The 23326-nt window shown below is 43.1% G+C and overlaps 1 protein-coding gene across 7 annotated transcripts in view; it reads left to right on the top strand.

The window, feature by feature from the left end:
- Window positions 1-23326, top strand: part of Nedd4l (NEDD4 like E3 ubiquitin protein ligase) — a 329402-nt gene that overhangs the window by 169932 nt on the left and 136144 nt on the right. For 4 of the 7 annotated variants that reach the window (XM_034517740.2, XM_034517748.2, XM_076912554.1 and 1 more), the window contains 3 exons: window positions 10045-10126; window positions 12819-12857; window positions 15385-15438. In XM_034517740.2, coding sequence (XP_034373631.1) covers window positions 10045-10126; window positions 12819-12857; window positions 15385-15438 — 175 coding nt within the window. Of the gene's footprint in view, window positions 1-10044; window positions 10127-12818; window positions 12858-15384; window positions 15439-19000; window positions 20146-23326 lie in introns of those variants that run through there. The other 3 variants (XM_076912553.1, XM_034517746.2, XM_076912552.1) reach the window with 3 other exon arrangements.

Below are 23326 nucleotides of genomic sequence, written 5' to 3'. Positions count from 1 at the left end.
GCTCTAATAGAAAATTGTACTGGTTTTCAAAGAACTGCCTGGAAGTAGTAATTTAGCATTTAAGCATAAAAGGAATTGTTAGGAGCCTAGCCTAGGCTTCTCCAGCTGCCAGGGAACTGCAGGGAAAGAATATGGCTCCGCTCTGATGGGAGGTCGTGTGTGATACCACCTTTTCATTGCAGGATAGCTTCTGGGGCACTTGGGAGCAAGCACAGTGAGGGAGTTTTATCTTTGCAGAACTGTTTCTATTCTCAGCAACCCATCTCTTTCTTTGTATCTCCGAATGGATTATTTCCGCATCTCACTTACATTAGGCAGTAGGTTTGTCCAGTGTCTATCAAACCTCTCAGAATGCTCTCATGTTGTTTGTGATGTTTGTGAGGATGCAGACAAACTCACGTACTCCGGAGTTTTATCTTTATAAGCGTATCCTTTTCCAGCCTTGTCTAATCAGTTAGGAAGTTTTACATTTTCTCTCACAGGTTAACAGGTGTTAATTGCTCACACCCTTAAGTTTGTGTGAAAATAGTGCTTTTGCTGTCTTTGACGGAGTAGATTTTTAGAACCCCTAAGGAGATAATAGAGGCAATCTTTGTGTTGACATGGTGATTAAACAGAAGCATGAGACCCATGAAAAGATGCTGTCTGATGATGAAGCCTGTTGCACCAACATATTTAACATAGACACTAAGAAGCTGGGCCTCTGACTTAACACATTGGCATACCTTTCCTGAAGGTTCTTTTCTACTTGAATACTTTTTTGTTTTTATTTGTTTGCTGTTTTGTTTTGGTTTTTTTGGGGGGAGGGGTGTCATTGTTGTTTGTGTTTTGAGATGGGATCAATCTGTGTAGCCTTAGCTGTCCTGGAACTTACTATATAGAGCATGCTGGCCTTTACTGTCCTAGTTCTGGCATTGAAGCTGTGGACCAGCATGCCCACTTAGATTTTACTTCTTGGTGTTAATGGTAGAAATACCTTATTTCTTATATACACACATTGTGCATGCATGCGTGTGTACATGTGGTGTGTGTGTGTGTGTGTGTGTGTGTGTGTGTGTGTGTGTGTGTGTAGGTGGTGGGGAGGTGATCTCATGGGCTAGAGGAGGCCATCAGATCCTCCGAAACTGGAGTTACAGGCAGTTGTGAGCAATCTGACTTGACTAGTGAGAGCCAAATTCAGTCGTCTGGAAGGGCAGCAAGCACCATTCACCGCTAAGCTCTCTCCAGCTCCCCATACGTGGTGGATTGTTGTTTAGATATTTATTTGTTTTATGTATATGAGTACACTGCCATACTCTTTTAAGACACTCCAGAAGAGGGCATCGGATCCCATTACAGATGGTTGTGAGCCACCGTGTGGTTTCTGGGAATTGAACTCAGGACCTCTGGAAGATCAGTCAATGCTCCTGACTGCTGAACCATCTCTCCAGCCCTGACACATGGTGTTTTTAAGTTTTCCAGTTGCTGCCATTTAGGTAAAGGAGCCCCATGCAGATTGGCCATGTGTTTGTATTCTGGGTAGTGACACATTTATACCACTGAGAAGATAGTTTAGCGGAATAGCACCCTTTATGTAGTTGGGTGTCTCCTTAGGTTAGTTTGATTTGCCTTCGCAGTGGTGATACAGAGAGCATTTCACTCTTGAAGCAAAGCCTAAGTGACTGTTAACCTTGTTACTGGAATAATTCTAAAGGCCATGTACAGTATTTTGTGACTGCATGTGTGTGTGTGTGTGTGTGTGTGTGTGTACAAATTGCATATAATTTAATATATGTTTATTTGCACTACCTATAGTTGTTTTAATTTTATTTCTGTTTTTGGGGGGCGCGGGCAGGAGGCATGGTTTGTTTCGTTTGTTTTAAAGATCTATTTATATTTATTTTACATACATGGGTATTTTACTTCCATCTGTGTCTGTGCATCATGTATGTGCAGTGCCCCCAGAAGCCAGAAGAGAGCATCAAATCCCCTGAAACTGGAATTAAAGATGGTTGTGAGTGTGCTAGAACGTGAACCCAGGTCTTCTACATGAGCAACAAATGCCCTTAACTGCTGAACACGGTCCAGTGCCTTAAGCCTGTTTTTAATCTTTGGCTTTCATAGGTGGCACTACAGGGATGCAAGGCACACTCAGATGTACGCTGAGGAGAATGTGGGTTTGGGAGGTAAAATGAAGTTCAAAATCTGGCCGCACCTGTGTTTTCTTCTTCTCATTCATGAAGTAGGCATGTTAGAATCATAGGCTCTGTGTGTGTGTGTGTGTGTGTGTGTGTGTGTGTGTGTGTGTGCACGCGTGCCTGTATGCGGCTATCTTGTGAACTCTGGCTTCTCCCAGGAAGGGGACAGCATCTGCTTCTGCTTACTTCTGTCTCACTTCCTCCAACTTTGTGCTCACCACAGGCCTTTTGTACATGCTGAGCGCTCAGTGTCTCTTTGGAATAATTTCCAAAAATAGCTACGTTTCTGTCTCTTCTTGTGGCCGCATCATTACTTATCTTTTTATCTTCTTCCATGTATTAAAAAATAGACTTAACAGGATGAAAGAGAGAAGGAAAGGAAGAAGGAGAGATTCTACATATAGGAGAATTTCTAATAGGCAGGTACTGGTAGAAATGGCTCCATACTCCTGCTTTCTTTGACAACTGTTTGCATATTCCAGAACTCACAAGTGCAGCTTTCTCTCTCAGCTGCTTTCCTGGACATTGTCGATCTTACAGAGGATAAGGGGATATTGAGTGAGCTTCCCCCTTTAACAAACACTCCTAACACTGATCTTCTCAAGAGCCACCTCAACGGCCATGTGTGCAGAGGCCTCTGGCTCTCAGGAGTTCCCGAGTCCCAGGTTTTGGACCCCAAGTGACTGATTGTAAGGTTGGTTGGAGGGATGGAGGGAGGCAGTCACAACCAGAGATTTCAAGACCGTGAATAAGAAGGTTCTAGAATGCACTAAATCACTGCTTGCTCCAGACCACAAAATCATAACTGAAGTTTCTGAGGGTATTTTGAATGCAACTTCACAGTTTATGCCCAGGGCATAAAGTTTTAATGGCCCTTTACATGTACCTAGGAACAATAGGGAATGAATTTGACTGTAACCTCACCAATTCTTCTCATATCTGTTAAAATCATGTGTAAGAAAGAGTAAGTTACTCACTGCCAGTGTCAGTGACAGGTGGCACATTGCAGTATGCACTTCTTGCCTGTCAGTTCAGCCCTAAGACTGGAGTGTATGCATCGTTCTCTGAAAGTCCCTCGTCATCATGTATTTAAGGCCATTTTCTAGTTTTAAAAGAAATGTGAGGGTTGCTTGGGTTAGTGAGGTCCCTGGTCACTGGAGTGTATCCTAGCTGAATCATATGTGCAACTATAATTGGCATTTTCATGACCTTTTATGAACTTGTAAAAGTGATACTTGCTGACAACAGGAAATTGAGAGAAAGGAAAAAGAGCCCAAGAACTGTAAAGAAAGAAATATAATCCTTAATGTGTTATATCATGTGTTTTATCATGTTTACCCCCATTTCAAAATATCTGACAATATCATTTTAATTTCTTACAATATTCTGGTTTCATGATTATAACATTCTTCATTTAATCACTTTTCTAATTGGGAAGAGCATACTTCTAATTTTTTTTTTCACGTGACGCTGTCATGAGAATATATTTTTTGATCTCTCCATGCCTCTGGGATCAGTTACCAGTGTTATATTTGAATCAAAGGATGTCAACTCTTGGAATGCTTTTGGGACTTTGTTCATGTTCTGCTCCAGAAAACTAGCAGTAATGTGTCTTTCTGGTATCAGAGCTTTAAACTGTTGCTATCTGAGCCATGCTAACTTATTTTTAGGCTTACATGATTTGTTATAAAAACTTCAGTCAGTGTCTGCATGTGTTTCTACATTTTATTATTGTCACACTTTCTAGGTATTTTCCCCTACTCTGGAGTGCTTTGTAAGTCTTGTCTGTGTGTTGAGAATCTAAGTATGCGACACTGATGGTAAGCGTAGGAAAGAGCAAAGAAGGAGATTTTCAGTGACACACTCTAGAATGGGTACGTCATAGTATGCAAGCTAGTCAAAATAAACAGGAAAACATGACCCGTGGCACTGTGTAGTGTACTCTAGCCATTAGCCTTGTGTGCTCCGTTAGGGAACACAGCCCGACCCTTCTTACAGCTGTCCCCCGTGGCACCCAGAAACCTTTCTCAAAGAAGAGTGATGACTTCCATCAATATGGACCATTTTGGGGTTTCTGATGATATAACCATTATGGGAAAGACCCCTTTATAGCTTGCAGACAAGGCAGTGACTCGGCAGCCCTGTCTTCTTCACCCTGGATGTCATTTGCCTTGAACATCTGGCCCATTAAAGGAGCCTCTGCCTACCCTGCCACTCATTGCCCTGGCCCCTGGAAAATATGTGGTTCTCAGTAAGGATTATTTATTCTGATAAAAACGAGTGAATAGCGGGTGGGAAAAAATGCAGCTCTCTGTGAGTAAGTGTAGCTGGTCAGGTATTACACCACTGTGATGTGTCGTGACTAAGTGTCCTTGTTCAGAGTGTCCTGGAAGATTGCGCAGCAGGGTAAACCCAGAGAGTGTTCAGCTCTCCCTCAGAAGTGATCTCATCTGCAGGATCTTTGCTCTTGGTGATGGGAGATGAGGATGAGACCCCAAGAAAGGTTTACCTCTCTTAGTTATTTAAATCCAGTTGAGGTCTGTGCAGCTCCAAAGGTCCTCTACTCAATGTGCCTAACGCGTGGGCACAAGAACTGGTCTCTTAGTGCAGAGGCCCAGAATTCTCACCATTGGCCTCCATGTTGAGCATGGGAAAGATGGCCATTGGGAAGTCCTTCTTTAGGAAGTTTTACAAAATCAAAATGGACTGTGATGTGCCTTCTTATGAGAAAATAGGAATATTTTCCTTGACACCTGGTGGCTCTGTTCACCACTTCAGCCTCCCTCTCTGTTCTTCACTGATTTTTTTTTTTTTTTTTTTTTTTTTTTTTTTTTTTTTTTTTTTTTTTTGTAGCTCCTTGTGTGTCTCAGGTCTGTAAGGTGAACTGATTTTACCCTTCTGATTTTTGCCTCAGATGTCGTCTTCTTATACACAGATGTGTGTACATTGTGTTTATAAGCAAACAGCTTTGAGCCACTCATGTATTCTCTCCACTTTGTATATTCTCTGCAAAATAAGGAGACACCTAACATCTTTCTATCTGGTATACATTTTGTTGTTTTCTCAACCTAGACATTTGGTTTTAGGGGAACGGTATGGGATTTCAGGTGTCTTAAAATTATACTGGATCATTGATATTTTCTGGCGAGAGTCCTGACTTTTCTTATTTGACAAACCTACCACAAATGCATCCCTGTGAACATGGAGCAGAGAGGTTGCCAATAACAAGGACTCATGTATTCCAGGCTGACCTTGAACTTGCTATGTAACCAAGGATGCTCTTGAACTTTACATCCTCTTGCTTCCATGCTCTTGAGTGGAAATCAAACCCAGGGCTTTGTGCACACTACCCAAGTATTCTACCAACTGAGCTCACCATCCCCACCTCCACTCCTCCTCCTAATCCTTGACACCTCTGTTGAGACTGTTCTCACTCCAGATGGTGAAGCCTCCCCACTGCCTCCTGCTTCATGTCTTATAAAGAATCTGCTCACAGATGTGTATCAAGCAACCTCAGTGAAGATGGTGATGTGGCCACACAAAGTCATCAGACACTTAAGGTCAAGTACACCTCTCGTGTGTCAGTCTTCCCAACAGCTTCCTTATAAAGTACTGGTGCAGTGCCTGTTACGTGCATAGTAAGATTACGGTACAGAGAAGTATGCGCATTCCTCAAGTTTTCCCATCAACAATAGGGGATTAAGCACTGGAAAGGATGGCTGCTCCCTTATAATGTCTGTCCAGGTTGTCTGTTGTCCCTGAGCTCTTCAGATTGCATAGAGCCAGGCCTTTAAAAATTCAGACTCCTAGCTCAAACCCATCACCAACCCATCACCAGGCTTTACCTCAGATCCTTCTGCCTAGAATTCTTTCACCTTAGTCTTGGCCTGTGTCCCTTCAGATTCCTCTGTACATTTATGGTTATCTCTTGGGATATTCAATCACTGAGGACTCCCAGTTCTAAGGTGAATCTAGACTCCAAGATACGAAGTGGCCCTGGCTTATGGGAGGTTAAAGACAAGAATCTGGGTTCTTGGCCAACTTTGTCATAGTTATTGTTTTATTTCACTTTGTTCCAAGCAGGTGGAGCAGAGCCAGCGTTTATCTCACTTGGCATGTAATATGCATACATTACATTGGGCGTGGTTTGAATCCCAGTACCAATTTGTTGGCTCTTCAGAAGGGCTAAAAGGAAGAGGCCTATGGTTTGCCTTTTGTCCATAAAATAGGAGACCTGCCTGGAGGGAGGAACATCTAACTAGATAAGCCTCCTTGGTTTCAAAGATTTGTCCACTATGACTCCTCTTCCAGTTCACAGGGGCCCGCAGAGCTTGAGATTCTTACAGAGTTATATGAATGTTAGCCCTCAGCTGTACTAAGTACTAGATCCCAGAGGAGCAGTAACTAGAAGCTAGGAATGGGTTGTTTTGAATAAGATGTCTAGCCTGAGCATCTTACCCAGGTGCCTGTGGGTATGAATAATGAGGAAGTGCGGGGTAGCTAGCGATCTGTGGTTGGCACATCCCGTTCAAACTATGCAGCAAATCAGCATCGACTCAGTCAACAATCGGCACAAGCGCTAAGTAGAAAGAAACAACCAGAGAGGCCCCCAGATGGCCTCCAGGGAGAATAAAAAAAAAAAAAAAAGAAGTACCATTTCCAGCATCTGTCATGTCAGGCATATATGTACTGTTGGGCACTGTGCTGGCCATTACTGGTGTTCAGCAGCGGTGTTTTGTGATCTCTAGATAACCCCATGAGTTAGAGATTGCCATCCCACCTCATTTATAAGTAGCCCAAAGGTGAGTGTGGTTAAGCCCCAGCAGAAAGGGAAGGGATGCACCAGAGCCATGCACACTAGTCACAAACTCCAACCATGTGTGTCATTTGTACAGTATTCAGAGGGTACAAACGGAGGTGAATAAATCACAAGTGGAAGAATGTGGATGTTCTATTAAGGTGAGGCTTAGCTTCTCCTTGAAGTTAGTTACATAGTAGCCAGCAATTGCTGTAGCAGTCTAAAAACAGAGCAGAGTGTATGGGTACTTGTACCACACTGACCTTTAGCCAACTCCAGCCCCTTGGCCTTTGGCTGAAGGCTCTTAAGGCTGAATTATGCACCAGGAAGTTTCTTGGTCAATATTCCATAGGTCTATTATACCTTGAGCACTCCAGGCAGTTCGTGTATGGGCGTACCTTCCTCATCACAGCTGGGAGACACTGTCCCATGCTCAGAGACCTCACCCACAAACTCCAACCATGTGTGTCATTTGTACAGTATTCAGAGGGTACAAACGGAGGTGAATAAATCACAAGTGGAAGAATGTGGATGTTCTATTAAGGTGAGGCTTAGCTTCTCCTTGAAGTTAGTTACATAGTAGCCAGCAATTGCCATAGCAGTCTAAAAACAGAGCAGAGTGTATGGGTACTTTGTATAATGTGTGGTTACATGTATGGGTTTACACTCTATTATACTCTATACCAGGAGTGTGTTCTTGAGACTGAAATCAGGCATTGAGAGCTTTTAAAGCAATAGATTGTCTGCTAGAAAAGAAAGGAAACAGAGAAAGTCTAGTGCTGGTTAATGCACTTTTCAAATACCACTTAGAACACTGGTTTTCTAAATGTAGATCAGGTGCCTCTGCATCAGGGAATTTTCTAGAAATGTTAATTCTGGGGTCTCTCCTCAGGTTATCTGAGTTTAGCTTAGGCCACGGAGCCCAGCAATCTATATTTTAGCCACCTTCTCCTCTCAGTGATTCTGGTAAACTAAGGCCTGAACACTGACCAGAAAGGCCAATTCTGTTCGTGTCCTAGACCAGAGACTTCCAAGGGAAGGTCTTCTTGGGCCTTGTGCATGCAGTAGGTGCTGGTCCTTGGTGGCTGGTTTTCTGAAGTTTCCGGAAAAAAAGTGAACATGTCTAGTTAAATGCTCCTTCCCTAAGGCAAGCTTTCTGTTTTATGAACAAAGGTAAGGTTGATGAATATCTTTTCCTGTATACTAATGTTTTATGGACCTTTAATTTTGTGTGTGTTTGGAGTGGGGGTGTATGTGTGGGTGGGTGGGTGGGTGGATGGGTTTATGGATGCATTTACTCCTTCAGGTGTGTATAGAGACCAGAGGACCACATTGGTTTTCATCTTCCTCAGAGGACCACATTGGTTATCTTCCTCAGAGGACCACAGTGGTTATCTTCCTCAGAGGACCACAGTGGTTATCTTCCTCAGAGGACCACAGTGGTTATCATCTTCCTCAGTTGCTTTTTACATTTATTTTTACTACTGCTATGAATATTATTTGGTTAGACTGGGGGCCAGTGAGATGAGAGCGGCCCATCCCACCACCCACCCATGCATCTATATTCAGCTCTTACATGGGTGCTAGGGATTTGAACTCCCGCCCTCATGGCTTGCACAGCAAGCTTGTCATCCACAGAGTCCCCCAACCCCCCAGCCCTGTGTTTTGTGTATTGTATCTTGACTATCCTCTTACTGCTAGTCTCTTATGAAGGGTTCATAACATAAACTTATCGTTGGTGATAACAAGTAGGAGTTAGCACACTCAGGATCATGTGGTGTTTTCTGTAGTCTTTGTGAATACTCTGGAAGTCGTAATCATTGTTGGCATCGCCCCTTAAGGCTAACTCTCTCCAGTGTGTGTTGGGAGCGGTTTCTAAGACAGGATCTCTCTCTGTCCTCGGGACTCAAACTTCTCATCAATTCTGAGGTTTTGTTAGTGCAGCACCCTGGCCAGCTGACCAGCTCTCAGATTGGCTTGAAACTGGCACAGTTAAAGAAGTAAAGACTGGAAGGCTAAATCTATAAGAGAGTTTTGTGTTTCCTGAGTTCTCAGGAACAACACATAAGAAATCTCTCCGTATAGGTTGGCTTTTTTTTCCTACATGTGAGCGCGCGCGTTTTGTGTGTGTGTGTGTGTGTGTGTGTGTGTGTGTGTGTGTGTGTGTGTGTGTAAGGGTGCATGTGCAGGTCAGACGATAACAGGAAAGATAACAGTCAGCTTTCTCCTTTCTCCCTTATGTGGGTACCGGGGATTGAACTCAGGTCGTCAGACTAACACTGGTACTTTACCTGCTGACCCATCTGACTGTCCCTACCTCCATTTTTTTTTTTTTTTTTAATGAAAACTTGAATAATTTAGAGCATTTGGGTTAGCCGAACCAGAGGATCTGAGTGGATCACCACTGTTAATAGACAATCTACATTAGGTACAAGTATGTCATGCTAGAAGACATACTTTCAGTGTATGTCTTGCTAGAAGACGCCTGCTTCCCAAGTTAAAGACTGTACTATGTCCAAGGACTTATAGTCAGGAAACTTGAAATTTAATCTAGACTTTTCTCAAGTCTCTACCTTCGGGTGACCACGGAATTTTCTAGGCTTCAATGTTTAGTTTTGAAGTGTTTGTTTATTTTATCTGTCATGGTTTAGGTGAGTAATTATTGTTTTATATCCACTAGAAGACAAGTCTTTCTCCCCATGTGGTAGAAATGAGGCTGTAAACTTTTTTCTTGATAGGTTTTTATTTGTGGAAACAGATTTCCTGTGTCACTTCATAATCTCTGTGAAAATCTGTCAAGGATCTGAAAGTGATGTCACCGTTAGGTGTTGGGAAGATCATCTTTAAAGTTAGAACACTGGTTTCTTTGTGTTTCTGTGTTGTTTAATTTGGGCTCTGTTTGACAAGAACATTTATTAAAATCTGTTGATTTGTTTATAGGCGTAGATACGAGCCAGGGTGTTAACTGGTGTTTGCATCTTCCTCCCATTTTGCTGTTTTCCTTTGCTTGTTTGTTTCTAATGAAAAAGAAAAGTATAGCACCATTAAATGTGAGCTGTTTCCTTGCAGTGACCCATACGTGAAGCTGTCATTGTATGTAGCTGATGAGAACAGAGAGCTTGCTCTGGTTCAAACCAAGACAATTAAAAAGGTAGGTTGGCCAACTTTTATGAAATTCATATAAGTCATAATTTAACATTTTGTATTTTTGCTTGGAAGCAGTTTGTATTTTAAGGATAAGATAGCAAATTTTTATTTTATTCTAAGTGTCCCTTAAGTATCATATCTGAAAGTCATCCATAGTCCAAAACTTTTTCATGTTTAATTTGAGTTATCTATATAAAGTTTTTTTTTTTCTTATAACACATATAACCAAGCAAATTAGTTGTTCTGGTTAACTCAGTATTTTTCGTAGAAACATGTAAGCTATAATTTAAAGTTTATCTAATGAAATGGATTGTGGAATTAGCAGGCAGAGGAAAAATTGTTTGACCTGAAATAACTGTTACGGAAGGAAGCAACATGTTTAGTCATGTGAAAATAACTCGGAATGTATTAATAATAATACATATGACTTTTTCTGTTGTTGGTGTGTGTCCTGCATGTTCATGCTAATGAAAAAGTAAACATGGACGTGTGGGGGCCAGAGGTAAATATTAGGTGACTTCCCTGTTTTTTGAGACAGGGTCTATTGCTAAACGCAGAACTCTCTGGCTTGGGTAGATGGGCAGGGTAGCAAGCCCCATGCAGGGATGACTGAGCCATCTCAGCCGTATAAAAATAATGTCTAAATGCACTCACCCCTTTGCCCTGATTGACATATATAAAATACAGGGATATTTCTTGGGGGTGGAGGCAGCTTTGTGAAAGCTGCATGTTTTCTACCAAGAATACTGGATTTGTGTTTGGGGTGTTTGTGAGTCACTATTATTCCCCCCAACACACACACACACGCACATGAACACACGCACGCACACACACACACACACACACACACACACACACACACACACACACACACACACACTGTTTCTCTGAGTCCTTTAGATAGTCTCACCACTTTGCAAAAATGTATCCTGATTCTGTGATTGCTCTAAACACGTTGCATCCTTCCGGCTGCTATGGAGACACTTCAGATCTCTGGCACAGTGGGGTCATTTTGTACAGGAAACAGTAATGTGGTGTCCTTCACCTGACATTGAGACTAGCAGTAAAATCTGTTTGCAAACAGAAGCCAGTGTACAGATTAGTGGGAGGCTGCCTATGAGGACGGAGGCCATTGTTTCGTGTTAGATGCTGGCATTCATTCTGTTCCCAGTGAAGCTGGGGCACCTAGTTTGAACAGCAGTCAGGGGCCCTAGTCCCCTGCTGGACTAGAGCCAAGGACACATGCCAATGACGAGGGTATTGCAATGTCTTTCATTTGGAGTGGCAGCCCTGTTTCTCCCTCCGTTCGCCATCTGGAGGGAGTGTCTCCATTCCTGCAGCCAGCCTCCTGGTTAGTATTTGCTGTGCCGTGTTGTGCTGTACTGTGCCGTGCTTGCGGGACAGCTAAGGCTTCCTTAACCTGGGTCCCTGCTCCATTGGCTTTGTGGTCACCTTTTATCCCTTGCCTGCCTGGCAACACCTCCTACTTCATCCCATGTACCTGTCTTCCAGGTCGGGAGGGGAACATATTCTCTCTCTCTCTCTCTCTCTCTCTCTCTCTCTCTCTCTCTCTCCCTCTCTCTCTCTCTCTCTAACACACACACACACACACACACACACACACAGACACGTTGCCAATTCCATCTCATTTCTATTCATGCCTCAAAGTGTGGTCATTGAGGAAGGGGTCTTTTGAGCAGTTGGGGTGTGGGGGAAGTAGGATTTTGTTTTTTTGTTTTTAAACCGATGCAATTCATTGTCAGTGTTGTTTTACATGTGTTGTATTCTGTGCTTGTTTTTCTTTGTTTGTTTGTTTTTCTTTTCCTCTGTTAAAAGGCAAGTCTGTTGATGATTTTTTTTTTTTCAGAATTTTACAGGTCATTTTTATAGGTTGTGTTTCTGACTGTTATGCCTGTAAAAATGTGTGTGTGTGTGTGTGTGTATGTGTGTGTATGTGTTTTCCTTCATAAAAAGTGTTTTATATTAGTTTGAAAAAACATTTTGTTCCTTGCTGAGCATCAAAATATCATTGCTATGTTCTTGCAAGATGTGTATTTAAATAGATTGATAAAATATGAATCATACATGGGGAAGATCAAAGGATATTTTTAAATTTTTTTTTGAGAAAAAGAAAAAAACTGCAGTTCCCTTTGTTATAATCTCTCTCTCTCTCTCTCTCTCTCTCTCTGTGTGTGTGTGTGTGTGTGTGTGTGTATGTGTGTGGTATGTTAAAATCTCATCAGTATTGTTCTTTATAAAATATTCTTCAGATGTCAACATTTATGTAAGTAATGAGTGTTTTCACCCATTCCAAGTTTAGCATACCCTGTAGCAGGTAAAGAGGAGTCAGCAAAGTTTACTTCCTTCTTGACAGAGTAAATCATTTTTAATGTCATTTTCTGAAGGGAATTTTTGTTTTCATGGCTCTTTGTCAGTGAGTCCCAGCATTTTTCCTTCGGGTGAGCTTGCTCATGAAATTTATGGTTTCATAGTCATGAGTCATCGTAAATACTGTCCCTCCACGTGCGTTTTGGGTTTATAGAATAGTCTCAAGTCATTGACTAAACATTGCTTTTATTGCCATTTTGAAAGTCTTTTTTATGAAGGAAGTGTCTGTGCAAATGTGAAGAGTTGTATTATATTAGTAACTGTCAGTTCCAACCCAGCTAAAGATCACAAAATAATCTCTCTTCCAGACGCTGAACCCAAAGTGGAATGAGGAGTTTTATTTCAGAGTAAGTTTTTCTTCTCTTTTGTAATGATTTTTATTGGTCTCTAGATTGATATATCAGAAAGGACTTCTGGAAAGAAAACTAGTTAGCATTTTTTGTTGTTGTTATTGTTTTGTTTTGGTTTGGTTTGGTTTGGTTTGGTTTGGTTTTCGAGACAGAGTTTCTCTATGTAGCCCTGGCTGTCTTGGAGCTCACTCTGTAGACCAGGCTGGCCTCGAACTCAGAAATTCGCCTGCCTCTGCCTCCCAAGTGCTGGGATTAAAGGTGTGCGCCACCACTGCCCGGCACTAGTTAGTATTTTAAGTAAGAGATTTCTCTTAAAACAGAGAATGTTTGGGCAGCTAGCCTCTGAGTTTGTCCCAAATTTTGAAAATCTGTGGAGGTTTCATTTGGAGCTATATAGGAGAAATAAAAAGGTTGTCAAAATAACAACTCAAACTTTTTTTAAAAACAAGATTGAATTAAGTCTGGTTCATTTCCATTGTGGGTTTGTTTTGGTTTGCAACCTTTGAAAAAAAATGGAATTTGAAGAAAAAGGCAAGAAGCCATGCAGTTTAAAATAAGAGTTGAATTTCCCTGTGATATGGATTATGAATTGCTCATCCACAGTAGGAAGATGATTGAAAGAAGGCATTACACTTTGCTAGTGATGAGGCCAGGGGTGGTTCGGTGGAAGACTTCTTGCCTACCACTCTGGAGACCCTGGGTTTGATCCTCAGCGCTGCCTCCCACAAAAGACAGAAAAATTACCAGTTATGGTCTGGTTAGAAGGGAAAGGTTTCTAATTCAGAGATCTAATGCATACAATTACTTTCAATACCAGCAAATAGGAGAACATTTCCTCGGCCTCTGGCACTCCCTGTTAGGAGCAGCTGGATATAGAAGGGGATTCTCTGAATTATTGGAGACTAGTGCTTACTGGTCTTTGCTAGCAGATATTAGGACACATTAAGCCCCTGACCATTTAATTGGAAGAGAAGTCCTTTTCTGTTTTTTTTAAAAAAATGAAGGCTTGAGTCGTCTATACACTTGTGATATTAAACACCTCCAAACTGCTCCAGCTCAGGCCTTCTAGTGCTGTTAGGCCCCGTGAGCAAGATCCTGGCTTCTCCCTCTCAGCCATGCTAGGCTATTTTGCACTGCGAATTTGGATGACTTACCCAGCATCTGTTTTCTATTATGTTCAGAGCTGCAATATGGCTCTGAGGCTTTAGCACTTAGTAGATCCCATGCCTAGCCTCTAACAGATATATTTTAGATAACTATGTGAAGGACCAAAAAGCTGTTGAAGATGAAGAAGAGTCTGTTACTGGCTCTTAGGTATCTCAGATACAACAGGCAGCCTTCTCTTGAAATTCCAGATGGTCTGTACCCCTCCTATTTGAACCACGTTGTATAAATTTTAGTAGATATAAAACTGTTTTAGTGAATTGTACCTGTGGGCATATTTTTGTTTTTTATTAAAGATCTTTGTTTTATTCCCTTCCACAATTTCATATCGAACGCCTATTATGTGCCTGATCCTACAATAGACTATTTATTGATATATTCCAGATAAGTATGGAGCCTTCGCAGACTTGATGAACAGGCAACTATCCATCTGCTTGTTCTGTCACTAAGCTGTCTACAGACACAGGGCCAAGAGCTCAAGTTGAGCACACAGGCTCTCTGTGCTACAATCAAATATAATGCCATTCCATGTTCTATTAGGAAGGAGCCCAAGCCTAGCATTAAACCCAAGTCTCATGTCTGTTGTGACTACTCAAAGCCTCTGAGAATATTAGAAGCCTCTAATATTCACAACCTAATATTCACAGTCTCCTGGAACCCTTTTCCCTGAAAGAAAATGAGGTCCTTTCAGTGTAGTCTTTTCTTCCCTGATTGACAGGCAGGGATGTAAATATCAGTACCTGGTGCCATGTCTGGGAAGGTTGGTAACTAGTCAGTGGCACCTGAGTCTACTTGATGAAACATGGGTTATTCGGGTGAGTTTGGGGAAAGAGAAAGACACAAACACCAGCAGCCTCAGGGGCTGTGACTTGACCCTGACCCAGGGTAAGGTCTGATTGCTTAGTAATACTGGCTTGTGGGTTTCTGGGCAAATTGCTTCAAGCCCACTGGTTTCAGTGACTTCTGGTGTGAAAATGAATTGGTCATTACACACTGTTGGGTCGCTGGGAGAATTAAACGAAGCTATATACTGTTAGTGCTTCAGGAAAGTATAGTTACAGGTGGGACATCGTCATAGGTGGTAAGTAGCTGGGCATATTTAACCTACAGTTATGAGGGTACCTCTGTAGAAGAGACGGGAAGTCCACTTAGACTGTTGAGACTCACTCTTCAAGAGACCATGATAAAGGTATTATCTTTTTCTGGTATGCCTAGAATTATGGCAAATAAGCAGGTCAGTTACAGATATACAGTAGAGTTGAGTGTGCTAGGGGTCATCCTTAGTTATTCCTGTCTCTCTTACTTCATTTTTAAAATTATACCTGTTGGTTTTTGAAATAATCGTTTCTCTTCCTTTCAGGTAAATCCATCTAATCACAGACTCCTATTTGAAGTATTTGACGAAAACAGATTGGTAAGTCCTTGGTTTTGAGTTTTGATTTATTTCTTAAAAACTGGATTTTTTGAGTAGTGCCTTTCTTTCTTTTTTTTTTTTTTTTTTAAAACCTCTGCAATTATTAGTTGAGTAGTGCCTTTCAGAAGATCCTCTGGATCACCCAGCAGTGCACATGCCCCAAGAAGACTGTTTGTTGTTTTACTGTTAAAGTTCTCAGTTCCAGCAAATATTTGCGTATTGTTTGGTCAGAAAATTGATTTGGGTATGTATATATTTTTTTATAGTTAGTACTAATAAAAGTCACCTATGATGCCTCACCCCAGATGCCTTACTATGCTTTCTTTGGGGAATATTGATGAGTGTGTGCATCTGTAATGAAGCCATCAATCTTGTAAACAAGCCTCTGTGGTCATTTCAAAATGTTCCTCAGACATATAATACCACAGCAGATTCACCAACAGCTCTATGGTGATTGGTGATTGTCTCTGAGGAAACAAAAATCTAATTACCAGTTAGTTTATAATTAAAGTCTCTTCAGTAGGTGAAATCAAATAGGGGTACTTTCTCAAGAAAAATTCTTACAAAGGAATTTGAAAGGACTAAGGACTGGAGTTATGGCTCAGTGGTAGAGGACTTGCCTAGCATGCGCAAAGTCCCTTTCCCAATACTATAAAATCAACAAACACATACATGAAAGAAATCCAACCAAAACCAAAATAGGAACTCTCAAAAGACGTGCTTTAAGAAGAGAAATGATATAATAACTAGCATTTTATATATAGACTGTGTGTGTGTGTGTGTGTGTGTGTGTGTGTGTGTGTGACATAGAATATACACTGCATACGTGCGTGGTTATCAGAGGGACAGCTCTGTGGAGTGAGTTCTCTCCTTCCACTTTTATGTGAGTCCCAGGGACACAGGTGACTGGGTTTGCATGACAGACGTGTCCATCTGCAGAGACATCTGGCTGTCCCAGTGTTTTTTTTTCCTAAGTAACTTGAATGTTTATATCAAATTCTCATGAGCCAGGGATCCTAGCTATGAAACTGAACATTATCCGGTTATGTGTCAGTCTTTTGAGCACTCTCAGATGTGGGAATACAATTCAGGGCACTTGATCGATTACACTCCTATTTACTGCCCTGCCTTTAGGAATGTGTCTTAGTGAACTCATCTTTCTACAGAATTCAGTAGAAACTCTACAAGCTGTAGAATAGCTTGAGGCTGACACAGGGTATCACTAAGAGGATCCCTGAGACAAAGTTATGCTTTCCCTGTTATTAGGGCCACAGGAACTCTAGTTCCAAGGGTGACAAAATGCCAGCAAGGGGACACAGAGGATCTAATGCCTCGTCTTGTTAGTGTCCACTTATGCTGGGAACTAGCCTGACCTTCTACCCTTGATAAAGGATTTAGGGGTGGATGTAATCTGATGTGCTTGGCTTTAGTCTCGAAAATGGAACACTGATGGATTGAACTTGGAGTCCCAGCATCTTTCCTGTTATAAATATAGGATCAAGGTGGCTTTGTTGAAATGAAATGTGCCTTGGGAGAGTGACCATTAGGGATGAGGACTCTCCAGTGCGTTGCACACTGTAGTTCCAGGCCTCTCACACTCCTATCCAGCAAGGGCTGGCCAGTGAGTGAACTAGCAGCATTCATTGAAATAATGCAAACAGTAAGTCTGCATGCAGGAAGGGGGCCTCCACACACTGGTACTTACCCTCCAAATCGTGGAGGATAGTCCATGGTTAGACTTGAAGAGAAAGTACCTCTTTATGTTCTTGTGCTCGAGAAAGTTATTGTTTAAAAAGTGTTGGATTTTCCATTGTGTGTGATCTAAAGTAATGACTGCAATTGTGTGACCTTGCCATGGGTAAGAAACTATGTTTCCAAAGCAAAGGGGGGGCTTTGAATGCAAAGAGATTTGAAACACTCAATGAGCAGTTGTGTTTTATGTGTCCATGCTCCGCCTTGCCCTGGGCTGTCTGCTGTGTGGTTACTATCCATAGAATATCAATGGTGCTGGCGGTGGCTTTTTCTTTGTTGACTGTTAATCCAGTGAAGACAATATGTGACTGGAACCTACTTGGAAGTTCTGGCACTGAGCAGACCAGAGTCTAGGTTTCACAGAGGATTTTTTTTTTGCCATTCAAAACTCTGAGCTTTTAGAAAACAAGTTCGGGTGTGTGTGGACATTGGACTAATCCGCCACACCCTCTGCTCCAGAGCTGTTGACAGAAACATGCTTTGTAGATTTTAAAGTAATTTTTTTTTTTTTTTTGTCACTCTTAGGAGCCTGGTATTTTCCCCTTCTATTTTTTTAAAGACCTGCCTGAATAAATATCTTTGTTAAGCAACCGAGGCACAGGAAAGAGTAAAATATTTCCAGGTTTGTTATGAGTCCAATGAGTTTTTTGGGGGGCATTCACTTTTAGTTCTCAGATCTTTTCTGGCATGTCACAAACAGAAAGATTCTACGTTTGTGGCCCAACTGTGATAATCTTGATGAGCTCTGCCTGTAAAAAGCTCTAGGCATTTCTTCCGTGTGCTATTCAAGTTAAATTACTACAAAGCCCACATATACACTGCTCGTCACATCCCCCCCCCTCTCTGATGTGTGTGTGTGTGGTGTCTGCGTATGCCTGTATGTGTCATGCAAGAGAGATTGTTTTCTCCTGCTGGGTTTCTTTTCTCTGTTAACTGCTGTGTCTGGCAGTCATATTATATGTGACACACACACACACCCCTCTTTAAATGAAGAATGTTTATAGGAAGTAGCAGGGGCTGGACCAGGCCCACAGCTGGCTGTGCAGTAGTGTGCCCCCCTGAGCCTCCACTTGGCTATTTTGTTACTTGTAGATCATGGTCTAATAATTTCCCATTAAAGGGACACTAATTCCTCGGGGTGTGTAATTGTATTTATAGTACATTTTATTACTTTGCATTCCCTTGTGGTAGGGTGGTGATATCATAACAGAAACATAACATTTGATGCTTGAGAGAGTTCACCCTGCAGCCAAGCTGTAGTTTACTCGTTCTCCGGTGCGTTGGGGAGGTGGATGACATACCTTTTGGGTACTTGTGCTTGATGCAGTGTCTCTGGCATCAGCTAGAAAGAAACCTGTTGCTCTTGGTAGTCAGGAAAGCAGTGCCCTGTGGGTGTGATAGGTCAGATTTACAGCATGGTTGCAGAGTGTGTCTGCTGCCTTAGTCAGCTGCCCCAGCTCCCTGCTGGGCCGCCCCTTTCTGACAGAACTGTGGCAGCTGGGAAGGTGGTGTTTCAGGCTCTTGCTGTTCAGGGAGGGAGGGGGGGGCAGCAAGAGAGGGGAAACTTCACTAAGTCCAGAAGCTGGCATTGGAGGGGGAGCAGGCGGTCATGTGTCTCTGGCCATCCTACCCTCTGTCACAGAGTAGATGAGAGCTTTTTGCTCTTATCCAATCATGCCTGGAATGCTGCTTGCCACTTGGGCTATTTCTGCTATCTGTCGCTCTTGGTGCCGCAGTGCTAACGGTTTGGCAGATGGGACACTTTTTCTTGGAGTTGGTGTCTTTGGGTTTTGACTTCTGGCAGTGCTGGGCGTGTTGTTGTCGCTCGCCCTCTCCCTCCCGGCCCCCCTGGTCACCATGGCCCATCGGCTTCGGTTTCATTTTGGCTCTGGCCGCAGCAATACGGCCCCCGAGTCTGAGATTCTAGACCAGGAGAGAGAAGAGGACTTTTTCATGGCATTCCAGACGCTGCCACGGAGAAGCAGCCCGCACCCCTTCGCCCAGAGCGCAGGGGAGGACAGCGGCCTGCAGGAGGGCGTAGGTGCTCTCAAGCGCAGTTCATCCATGTTCATCCCGCAGCTCCTGGCCGGGGTGGATGCCAGGCCCACCCGCAGCTCCTCCATGCAGATCTCCCTGCAGCGAAAGGCTGCAGATGGTGCCACAGACAGCTGCGGGCCACCGGAGGGACCTGACGACAGGCCCCCAAGTGCCCAGGCTGACCTGGGAGACCAGGCCGCAGCCACAAGGGTCTCGGCTCAGATCAGCTCTTCGGAGCCCTCTCCAGTGGACACTCCTGGGAGCTCCCCTCCAAGGGCAGCCTGGGACCCAGGGACCCTGGTCAATGGCACTTGTGACCACCGTGGTCAGTGTCCCCGCCTGGCCGAGGGTACGGAAGAGACCACCCCAGGCCTGCGCATCCAACACAGAGCCTCAAGTGCTGATGTGCGCCAGGTGCGGCTGCTGCCCTTCGGCCCGGATGGCCAGGCTGAACCCAGGCGCTGGTCCCTTCAGCATGTTCCAGATGCTTCCGGGAGCTCCGGGAAGCGTTGCTTTGTCTTTCAACTGCAGCAGCCCCAGCAAGGCACTCTGGGGCTGGGCGGTGACTTCAACTTTGGCTTTACTGGCACTAAGGGGGACAGGTTGGTGAGATATCCACGCATTCGGCTGGAGAGGAGCACATCATACCCTACTCAGCCCCGAGCAGGCAGGGTGAGCCCCACCGAAGATGGAGGAACCCCAGAGGCATCACCTCGGGCCGGTAGGATGGTCCCCGAGATCCGCAGGACAAATTCAGAGAGGAGCCCGCAGAGTCCAGGGTGCATGTTCAAGATCAGGCAGGATCAAAATGCGGGGCAGCAGCATTTCCGAATTCTTGTGACTCGGGGACCTGAAGAAGCCCCCACAAACCAAGAGGAGACTCCCAAGAGCCCTGGACACCCAGGAGCTGGTATTCCGGTAAGTCCGCAGGTGCACATATTTGAGTGACTCAGAAGGGACCAGGCCAGCCAAGAAAGCTTGGTTATTTTGCAGTCTGATCCTCTGCTGAGGGAATATCCCTCCCTGTCAGAGTCAGTGGATCCCAGTGTTTGGGTAGCAATCAGTGAAGCTAGTTAGCCTTTCAGGGGCAGAAAAAAATTCTTTTCTGTTAAGTCCTGGACGTCAAAAAGCTCTGTCTATTTTGGAATCTCAGGCTTATAACACACCCTTTTTAAATTTCCTTCTGGATGAAAGAACTTTAAAAATATATTTCTTAAAAGTAGTCTGCTATAAAATAAGTCAGTGCCTAGGTGTGCTGATGTGGAAGTGTGTTTGAAACCTTGCTTTCAAACACGGTTCTGATAACTTCAGAGAAAGCTCAAAGGCTCTTGGGAAGGATAGGCATTCGAGCCTCTTCATCAAGCCCCTACTTGGTTCTTCTTAAAGACATCATTAGTTCTCGTTACAAGATTTATTGTTGTTGGTTTTTGTGCCATTTCGGTGATTCTGATTTAGAGTGTGTCACTTCGGGAACAGTAGGAGACGTGTTCTGGGAACAGATTGGCTGTGGACAAGGTGCCAAGCAAAAGCTGTGGTGGGGACACATTACACTGCAGTGTAACTTAGCTCAGCCCACTTGAGTGTCTAAGCCAAGGATGCCGACATGGGATGGTGCCCTCTCTCCAGCTGTGGAAACAGTCCTTGGAGGACATTCTGGCTTCACTGCATGTGTGGGTTTACTCACTCCTTTCTGTGAAATGGAGTACAGATAGACAGCTGCGGACTGCCCAGCCAGGGATGACACCGCAGCCCATGCAGTTTCAGTCAGTCAGGTTGCCTTGTGCTAGCCTTCACTCCTTGGGTGTTCTCTCTAACAACAGCCTCCAGTTTTTCAATGGTCCCCTCCCCAGAACTTCTTGTGATTGATAGTTTCAGCATATGATTATGAGATGTCGGTGAACCTTTATGTTTGGGTTTCGGTGCGATGTCTTTTTAAGGTAGGAGGCAGCTGAGCTGGTATCCTAGAATACTGTGGCCCTTTATTGATTTGTGTTTGGAAGTGTTTCTGGTGATTGGGGTAAACTTGATCACCCCCTGTCATCAAATTTTTACCCGTGTTTAGGAATACACAGACATGAAAGGCGAATGGATCCTTTTCTTCTTCCTTTTGTCCATTAAGTCTTATTCCTGTTCTTGGTCCAAACCCATACAGTTTCCTCTACTGTGATACAAATTCCAATGTGCTTTGACAGTGCAGTCTGTTTAACCCACCCCAAGAAGTCACTGTTGAAACAGTTTCAAGCTTTATCAGCACAATTCCGTGTTCAGTCAGGAACACCCCCAGGGAAGAGTGCCTTTTCTCAGGTTGACGTAGCCACTGAAAACGGAAGTCATTGTGCTGTTGAGGTGTTGATGACAGATGCAGTTATATAACCAAACTCTCAGTCTAGAATCTAATGAAATTTAAAAATAAAAATAGAATATCCTAAAAGTATGTGGATTTTAAGAATGTAACTTGCAAAGGACCATGTAGACCATTGGTTCTCAGCCTGTGGGTCATGAACCTTTTGAGGGAGGAGTCACATCAAATATTTACAATATGACTCGTTACAGTAGCAAAATTACAGCTACAAAGTAGCAATGAAAATAATTTTGTGGTTGGGGGTCACCCCAATGTGAGGAACTGTATTAAAGGGTCACAGCATTAGGAAGGTTGAGAACCACTGATGTAGAGAAAAGCACATTCCAGAACAACAGCCTTGTTTTGGAGGCACAGTGCTACCTAGAAAACATGTTTCTGTAGACATGTATTTTGGGCACGTAAATAATTACCACATGGCTGGCAAACTGATGGTTTTCTTTTAAGTGAAAGCCTTTCCCCCCAAAACAAAACAACACAAATCAGGAAGGAAGGAAAGAAGCAAGCAAGGAAGGAGGGAGGAAGGAAGGGGAGCAGACCTGGTCATGTAATGGAACGAACGATCTGTGTATCCACCAGCTTTGTATGTGTATCATAGAGACCAAGGGTGTTAGGCTTGGCCAGCAGCTGCCTGAGCCTTATTTATCTTGAAGGAAAACATTCACTTAGGCGTCTGTAGTCTCGCTGCCACCGGCCTCCTTCAGCAGTTCAGTTATCTGCCGCTTTAGTCTAAGGACTGTTCATCATTGTTTTAAATGAAAAATTAAGTACAATTGATTGCTCAGTCTGGGTGTGAGTGATGTAGAAAATCTTTTGCTCTGGGATTCCTTCTGCACAGCGTGCCCAGGGTGCCTTTACATGTGCCCCCCCAACCATTCTAAGTCTGAACATGTGAGCCATCTCGATTCTTAGTAGAAAATACAGGGGAAATCTGGGTGAGAGTGGACTCCCCAAGGTCAAACAGCATCCATGAAGTAAATCTGTTCTTAAAAGCAGCAGCTATAGACAAGTCAATGTCTCCAGGGTCTTAGGATTCATCCTCTCCGTCCGCGGCATTCTTAGAAGTCTCTTAATGAATGAGTTACCACCTTAGATTAGGTTTTTTTCGATATAACCCTCCTGGCTATATTTGAGTTATTTTGAGATGGTTGGGCTGTCTTTACTCACACACAAACACCCTTTACACAAATAACTGTCAGGCTCTTCACTTTCCAAGCCTAAGGAGCCAGCTTCCTAGTACCATTGAGACTATTAAGTGTTCAATGTCTTTCATGTTTATGCTGTTACCGTAGTTACTTAGAAAGACTGGGGAGTTTCTTAATTTCTTGCTGACAAGGGTTTGTAAGTAAACAGAGGGAGGAGGGCTCAGGAGCAAAAGCAGGAATTCTTACAAAGTAGTAGTCAGGAGGACCTTACCTTCCCCTGCAAGCCCTCTGAATTTCACCAGACTCTTCCATAGCACAAAGGTGTTTTGTGAATACAGGTGAACTTCACTGGATGACAAAGGAATATGCAAACTATTTTTATCTAGACAGAGTTTCAGTTTGAGTGTCTCCCAGCAAAGAGGCTTTTACAGAAAAAAAATTATGTTAATAGTTTTTTAAACTATAAAAATACTCCAATCAAATTTTAGCTATCAGTTTACTTGAAAAAAAATATGTTGTAATAGAAAAGGGGGAAAGTTGTCTTCTTTTCATTGACTTGTATTTTTGGTTTTGTTCTGTTTTTAACAGATTTTTA

Source organism: Arvicanthis niloticus, chromosome 14 (assembly GCF_011762505.2).
Source record: "Arvicanthis niloticus isolate mArvNil1 chromosome 14, mArvNil1.pat.X, whole genome shotgun sequence".
In the NCBI taxonomy this organism is placed as follows: Eukaryota; Metazoa; Chordata; class Mammalia; order Rodentia; family Muridae; genus Arvicanthis; species Arvicanthis niloticus.
The sequence above is the reverse complement of the archived record's forward strand: the minus strand, read 5'-3'. Positions and strand labels throughout refer to the sequence as shown.